General features: G+C 39.4%; 1 protein-coding gene across 1 annotated transcript in view; it reads left to right on the top strand.

The window, feature by feature from the left end:
* The first annotated feature begins 8,156 nt into the window (after positions 1-8,156).
* LARP7 (La ribonucleoprotein 7, transcriptional regulator) overlaps positions 8,157-8,399 on the top strand; it is a 103,518-nt gene continuing 103,275 nt past the window's right edge. Inside the window, exon 1 of the mRNA XM_007940776.1 lies at positions 8,157-8,362. Within this exon, the coding sequence (XP_007938967.1) occupies positions 8,157-8,362 (206 nt within the window). The remainder of the gene's footprint in view (positions 8,363-8,399) is intronic.

The raw sequence follows: 8,399 nt of genomic DNA, 5'->3' as shown, positions 1-8,399 counted from the left end.
AAAGATGTATATCAAAATGAGATACCATCTCACCCCAGCACTAATAGCAAGGTTCAGGAAAAAAATAACAAATGCAGGCAAGGATGCAGAGACTGGGACTCACACACTGCTGATGGGACTGTAAAAATGATACAACCACTATGGAAAACAGTACCACAATTCCTTAAAATGTTGGAAACAGAAAAACCATTTGATTCAGCAATCTCATTACTAGATACATACCCTAAAGAAGTTAGCCAGGACACGAATAGATACATGCACACTCATGTTCATTGCAGCATTATTCACAATAGCAAAGGGATGGAAACAACCTAAGTGCCCATCAACAGAGGAACAGATAACCAAATTATGGTATATAGACCAATGGAATACTATATACTATGTGACTCTCAAGAATAATATAGAATCCTTGAAACACCACATATAGTGAATGATCTTGGAGGATATACTGAGTGAAATAAGTCAATCACAGAAGGGCAAATATTGTATTAGTTCACTATTGTAAAAAGGGAAGCAAGATTTAAGTATGTAAGGAAACTTTGTTGGTTATCAGGGAGAGGGGAAGGAGAGAATATGTAAGGGTCAAATATTGCTGTGGGTAAAAAAAAAAAAAAACTCTCAAAATGTTAATCTAGCTACATCTGTCAGATACTTCAATTGTTGGCCCATCTCTAGTGGGTGAAAGATTACTTTGCAAGTAACTCTTATAAGTGATGTGGAGATCCGTAGATGTTCTATGGTAATAACATATAGGCATTCATATACATACATAAAAAAAAATTTTAAAAAAAAGTCACTACCGTGGTGTTGGATCAGACTCACACCGACCCCTCCTTGGGTTTCCGAGGCCCAATCTTCCTTTCAAGGAGTGGCTAGTAGGTTTGAACAACCAGCCTTCTGGTTAGCAGTCAAATGCTTTAGGCACTACGCCACCACATACACAGATACACACACACACACATATATACACACACGCATATATATATACAAACACACAAATATACATACACACTATCTGATATTTGCGAGCTCTGGTGGTGTAGTGCCTAAAGTATTTGACTGCTAACTAGAAGGCTGGTGGTTCAAACCCACCAGCTACTCCTGGAATAAAATGACATAATTTGATTTGAGTTTTACAAAGATCATACTGGCTGCCACGTGAAGAAGTAGCAGTGTGTGAGTCCCAGTCTCTGCATCCTTGCCTGCATTTGTTATTTTTTTCCTGAACTTTGCTATTAGTGCTGGGGTGAGATGGTATCTCATTTTGATATACATCTCTCTAGGCATTTGGCTGCTAATCAGAAGGGTGGCAGTTCAAACCCACCACTCCTCGGAAGGAAGGTTGGGCACTGTACTTCCCCAGTGACACTTGCTCAGAAACCCAAGGAGAGGTCGCTATGAGTAGGATCCGACTGGAGGGCAGTGAGAGAGAGAGCGATTTGATATACACGTGTAAGTCAAGTCGGTGTTCTCAGTAAAATATGAGCCATTTTTCCTGTTAATTACGAGATGTTCTTGGTCCTTTCAACACATGCAAGATTGTCTGCATCTCTGACAACCCTAAGCAGTTCACATATGAAAAAGTTTGAGTCACTGAACTGTTAAAAAAAAAAAACCTTCAGTTCAAATACCAAAAGAAGCCCACATTTCCCAAGATTCCAATAAATCCCATACGATCAAATGACAATAAAGACTTGACTTTTGTCAGTCCTAAAAGCAAACACCAAAACCCTCTCTGGTCCTCACAAGTATGCAGAAAGTAACAAAGAAAGCCGGCAAAAGCTATGAAGACTAGGCACCAATTACTACAAGTAATCCCGGCAAGCTGCGACTTCCACCCATCCAGCTTCCTTCCTGGTCCGCTTCTTGCGGATCAGATTCTTTCGTCCTCTGATTCCAAAACAGCCACGCTGCCTCTCATCTAAGTCTGCCTGTGTATCTATTCCTCTTACCCCCAAAACCCAGGAATCAGTTGATTTCACCTGTCCCATTGCACAAATCCACTTTCGAATTTCTCCCGCGAAAGAGTGTGACGTCATTAACCCAGGCCCACACCAGATCAGGACCCAACACTAAGTCCGCCAACCTTCACCTCAACCAGAACCGCCTTTTTCAAACTGCCAATCAAATTCTTCGTTGGCTACGAATCTCCTCAGCCGGCCGTGTTTTCCGATGCCCCGCCCGCCGGAAGCTAGCCCATTCCTGTGACGTAGCGACGCGTGAACAGCCTCCGGGCAGTCTTTCTCTAGGAGAACAGGAGAATGGTGTCGCTCATGCTATGACGCGAAAATAAGCACGACTATAAGGATCGGAAAGCGGCAAGGGACGAAGGACGCGGTCTTTGACCCTGAGTTTGGGGAACTGAGCCGAGTAAGTTCAGGTGAACTGTAGGATCGCTCAAGTTGGGTGAGGTCTAAATGCCTCTCAGGCCTTTTTCATATCATCTGTCGTCCTTCTCACCCCGCGCCCCTCCCATACACCCATCAGTTCCCTTGTCCTCCTTCCCTCTGCGCGTACGCAGTCTTCTGGCTACCCCTGTAATTCCAGTTTTCAGAGCTTGAGGGCGCCTATTGTCAGCCATTGGGAAGCTTGGGGCACGCCTTGCATTTGGCCCCATCCTTGCGAAGTACGGGTGCCGAAATGGGAAGTAGTCATGAGGAAAGTGCCTATTTCGGGGAGATTGGGTTGAACATAGAAATCCTTTGAAAGGATGGAAAATGTAGAGACTTGCATTCTAAAATTAAATCATTTTCTTTTGCAGGACTCTGGTCTTGTTCCCAAAGAGTTGAAAATCCAGTTTTGAAAGGGACCTAACTGCTAAATACAGTATTGTTGGCCAGTTGCTCTTGAATGTATTCCGACTCACGTGTCCAGAGTAGAACTGCTCGATAGGGTTTTCAAAGCTGTGATGTTGTAGAAGCAGATCGTCAAAGCTGTCTTGCAGACCTGTCGTCCGATGTCTCTGGTTTGGGTTTGAACCGTCAGACTTTCCATTAGTACTCAGCACTTAACGGTTGCGCCGTCTAGGCACTAAATACAGTGTGCAGTACGGAATGCTAATAAAAGGTACTTAGGGAAAGCAGATGAAAAGGCAGTCAATTAGGGGAGAAGTAATGGTGTAAGACCATAGAAAGTAAGATTATATTAAACATGGACGTTGGAGGTTCCATTGGGGTTTTAAGACACGACCAGAAGACTCAAGCAAAGACTTTAAAATGTCATGACAGCTATGAATAAGCCCCTCTGGAATTTTGTCAGGAAAATTTTGCAAAACCCTAAAATGGCAAAAAAAAAAAAAATTACCGGGTGACTTGTTTAGCTCATCTTCCACCTAGCCTTTCATTGTCATTTAGAGTGTAAGCTGTAGAAAGCTGCTAATGAAATTAGATTTCTCCAGTGGAGGTGAAATTGTTGCCCTGATCACTTTTGCATCTATTAGCAAATTAATTTCCGCAATCCTAATTGCCTGTATATATGTCTGCTTTTTGAGTTCTCATTTGAACTGATTTTTAAATACCTGGTTCCTTCATTAATTATTGATGTGCATTGTTTGCTTTGTATTTATATCTTTTACAAGGGTCATGATTTTTACCTTAAATTTTCTTTCTTTTAACACTTTCAAATCCACTTAAATAAAGTTCCATGGACTTAAGGTTAAGAATCCCTGGATTAGAACATAGTGTGCCTGGTGGCAAATTGCAGGTGGTTATAGTAAAAGGTAGGCAATGTGGGAATCATACACACCTGGGCTCACTTAGCTAGCTAGCCAGCCAGCCACCTGTAGACAGGTTACTTAACTTTCATGCCTCAGTTAAAAGAGGATGGAAGAAATCATTTAGTGAAATTGTTAGAATTTTAAACATTTAAAGTAACTCATTTTTACACAGTAACTTTTTCTTTGTCTAAAGTCCTTGTTCAGAGCCAGTTGGATGACACTGGTGCATTTAACGAAAACAAAAGAAAAATGATCTATGTATTATGTTACAGGAAGGTGCTAAGGAATTTCTGATGTTGAAACGTTTAACTTAAGGTTGACATCAGAAAGCCGGCAGAGTACCAAATCCTGTCTCTATTTTAGACAAGTTCCACAAAGATTGATAACTTCCAGAACAATTGATGTAAATTGTATCCGTATCCTATTAAAATGACAGTAGTCATGGAGAGCGCTAAATGGAGATGAGGAACCATTTAAGAGGTTGAATTGATAGGATGTAGAGACTCTGGTAGCATAATGCCTAAGGCACTTGACTGCTAACCAGAAGGCTGATGGTTCAAACTCCCTAGCCACTCCTTGGAAGGAAGGTTGGGCAATCTACTTCAGTAGTGATACCGCCTCATTATCCCAAGGAGGGGTCTCTGTGAGTTGGGTCCGATTCGACAGCACATAACAACAAGAGAGACAGATCGGTAAATGATAATGTGTTGAGTGTGTACTGTACAAGATCAATTTGAAGTACTCTGTGCATTTTTTTTTTTTAATTAAACCTCACAACCATATTTAAGAATGATATTTTATCCCCATTTCATAGACCACAGAGAAATGCGATAACTTGGGTAAGTTTGCACTAGAGTCACACAACTAGTAAATGGCTACATTGATTAAGTCGGTAGAATATGGCATCCTTAAAAAAAATTAGAGTCATGGAAGAACAGGCCTAAGGAGGAAAGATAGTAAGTTTTATTTGGCTCTGAATGACAATGCAAGTATTTGTTATCACTGAACATTGAAACTTTAAGAACCAAGACTGACAAAAATGCTTTCTAACTTCCTGATCCTTATTAGTCATTATGGTGGTAGTGCTGTGTCATTGAGTCTTAGTGACCTTATAGAGTAGAACTGCCTATGATATATGATTATGATATATATGATATATGCCTATGATAAATGATAGAGTGGAATGCATAGAGTTTCCTGGGCTTTTTTAATCTTTACGGGAGCAGATCTTCAGGTACATTCTCCAGCAGAGCAGCTAGTGGATTCTGACCGTTAAGGTTAGCAGCTGAACTCTTTGACCATTTGTACTTCCAGAGAAGCTAAATTGTACAGTATCATAACGTTACATTTTACTGAATCCATATCTTCTAAATTGAAGATATATTTGGATCATTTATGGAATATATTTTTTTAAGATATAAGTTGCAGACATGTTTTATGCATACTATTCAAGAGCTTCTAAACTTAAATACTCCAGGCCACAAAAATAAGAAGGAATGAAGCATGCTGGGCTGAAATATGAAAATGATGGGAAAGGCTTGGTTTCTGGGAAAATTGTGACTTTCTGTGCTTATGCAGTTCTGTCCCCTATTTCCTTAGATGATGGGCTTTGACAAGGATTTGAGTTGGCCCTTTATAATTTATACTTTTCTGGAAGGAAAGTTAACAACAGAGCCAACTGTAGTGCTAATCAGTCATACCCAACATTTGTGTTTTATCTATATCATACCCCCTTACAAAAAAATGTGAAGTACTTAAGACTTTACATTTTATAAAGTACTTTTAAATATACTTATTTAATTACTCAACAAGTACTTAAGTAAGTGATCAAGCCAAAGTTTCTACCCTCAGAGAGTTTACATTCTTTTGGAATAGACAGACAATAAAACTGTAATTTCAGGTAGTGATTAGAGGATAAAAGGATAGAAAGTAGTAATTGAGGGTTAAGTAGAGTTAACATTGGCAAAGAAGGAACTATTTTAGATTGGGTAATAGAGAAAGCCTCTGAAAAAATGAAATTTGAGCAGAGACAATGAACAAGGAAGTAATCTATACAGATGTGGTAGAGAAAGTAAGGGTAGAAATGGCCTTAGCATTAAAGAACAGAAAGGTGGTTTGGTGTGGCTAGAAATAGCCTGCTGTAAAGAATTGTAGGCGATAATAACCCTGAGCCAGATGGTAGGCCACAATAAGGACCTTGAATTTTATTCTGTGTGTGATAAATATTTGGAGGATTTTGTACAGGGGACTGACATGATCCGATTTGCTGTCTTAAATATTTGCTGCTACCTGGAGAACTGATTTATAAGTGAAGAAGTTTAGAAACTGCAGTCTAATTAAGAAGCCGTAGCAGAAGTCCCATTAAGAAGCCCAGGTAGGACGCTGTGGTATATTGGACCCAATGGTTGTAATTGAAAAGATGACTGAACCTAGTCAAGATTTATATTGAAGGTAGAATTAACAGAAATGATGAATTGGCTTTGGGTGTGAGGAAAAGAGTTCATGAAAGATGATTTCAAAGTTTTTGCCCTCTTGGCAATTGTGTAAATAGTGTTTTCTGAGTTAGGGAATGAAACTGAGTAAAGCAGGGACCCACGTTTGGTCCTATTTCAGGGAAAACTAAGGAAAAAACAGATTTGTTAAAATTCAGGGGTTCTATTTTTGCCATGTTAAATTTGAGGTACTGTAGATAGACACAAGTGCAAGTGTCAGGTGGGCAACTGAATACTGGCGTCAGGAGCAAATGAGAGAAGTCAGAACTGATAAATGTAGATTTGTGAGATAAGCATCAAGATGGCATTTAAAGCCAATGAGACTCAGAAGGATGAGCTTATCGGTAAAGGAGACCCAGGACTGTGTACAATCAGAAGGCAGCATTCAGACTTAGAGCAGAGTGGATGGTGCAGGAAAGGAGGTTTAGGAGGTAAAAAAAAAAAAGCTGTTTGTAGAAAATGTGTTCAAGAAGGACATTGACTATAAATATAAATGGTGCTGAGAGATCAAGAATGACACTCACTAGATGTCCTTGTTTGCAGTTTTAATACCATAGTATGAAGGAAACCACCTGACAGGATGGATTGACGTGAGAGAGATGAGGAATGTGGTTTATACGGTACTAAATTTATTTTTCTAATTAGGGATTCTGACATGTAGATGTGTTTTTGTTTTCAGGTAACATCACATCACTTAAGTACCTTAACAAAAAACCAAACCCAAATTCAACTGCTGTTGAGTCAAATCCATTAATATAGTGACCTCTCCTTAGGGTTCTGAGGTGGTATCTTTACAGAAGTAGATTGCTGGGTCTTCTTCCTAGGGAGTGACTGGTCTATTTGAATCACCATCCATCTGGTTAACAGTCAAATGCCCAATAGAGCTCCTAAGTACCTTATTACATCAGTATTTTCAAAGTATTTCAAAGTTGGTACTTGTTTGATGAACCAGAGCCTATCCTAAAAACTCTAACTTTGATGAGAATGCATGCATGTAGTTCAAGAGATTTGAGGTGAAGTGCATTAAGGGCCTTCACTTGGTGGTGGTCCCTGAATGGTGCAAGTGGTTTGCATTCAACTACTAAAAAGGTTTAACAAATTTGAACCCACCCACCCATTGTGCTGTGAATGCCTGGTGATCAAAATCCTATGGAGCAAATCTACTCGGTAAGCCATGGTGTTAGAATCAACTTTGGGAATGGGGTTTTTACATTAGTGTTAGATCACAAAGACCTGTATGCAAACTAATAGCTGTCCACAGCCAGGTTTGAAAAGCACGATCATCCCCGTTTTTATCTTTACTAATTCCAAGGAAACTAAGCAGTCTTAAGTCATCCCACAACTTGCCTATGTTTAGTTTTTAATGATGTTCTTGAATCACAGGTAAAATAAAATTTCTTGAACACATTTTGGGTAGTTTCATGCCAAGGACTTTGATTTTGTGTCTTACATTCTAGGAAGGATAAAGTCAAATCTGACCCCGTGTGCAGAGTAGCTGGTTTTTTCTGGAGTCAGATGCCAGACCTTTCATGAAAGGTGGACTGGAACCTCCCAACTTCTCCACTGGAAGCTCATTTTGCATCAATCAGTGGACTCTTAGTCATAGACAAATGCTATTATTTATTACTAGACAACAGTGAGGGTATTTGTCTGGAACTTTACTTCCAGCAAATGGAAGCATTAAAAAAATCAAAATTTTGTTGAGTACATTTTTTAATTCTGGCTGAGTTCTATAGTTTTGTGAGACGCACTTGGATGTGAACATTACCATAATAAACAGAAAATCAAACTCGCTGCTGCTGAAAAGTGACTGGTTAATTTGAACTGCCAGCCTTCTAGTTAGCAGTCAAAATACCTTAGGCACTATGCCAGAGCTCCCTATGGCAATTACAAGTTTAGACAAGAGCTAATCTAAATCTTATTCTATTCTATCGAATTACTCCACAGGAATGGAAACTGAAAATGGAAATAAAGACAAGGCAATCGAAGAAGAAAGCATTGAAAAGAAAAAAGACGGAGAAAAAAAGAAAAGGTCTCGAGTTAAACAGGTGCTTGCTGATATTGCTAAGCAAGTGGACTTTTGGTTTGGAGATGCCAATCTTCACAAGGATAGATTTCTTCGTGAACAGATAGAGAAATCTAGAGATGGGTGTAAGTAAAATACAATATTTAGTGCAACTACTTAGATGTAT

The sequence above is a fragment of the Orycteropus afer genome, unplaced genomic scaffold (assembly GCF_000298275.1).
Source record: "Orycteropus afer afer isolate SDZICR_OR568_19922 unplaced genomic scaffold, OryAfe1.0 scaffold00071, whole genome shotgun sequence".
NCBI lineage: Eukaryota > Metazoa > Chordata > Mammalia > Tubulidentata > Orycteropodidae > Orycteropus > Orycteropus afer.
The sequence above is the reverse complement of the archived record's forward strand: the minus strand, read 5'-3'. Positions and strand labels throughout refer to the sequence as shown.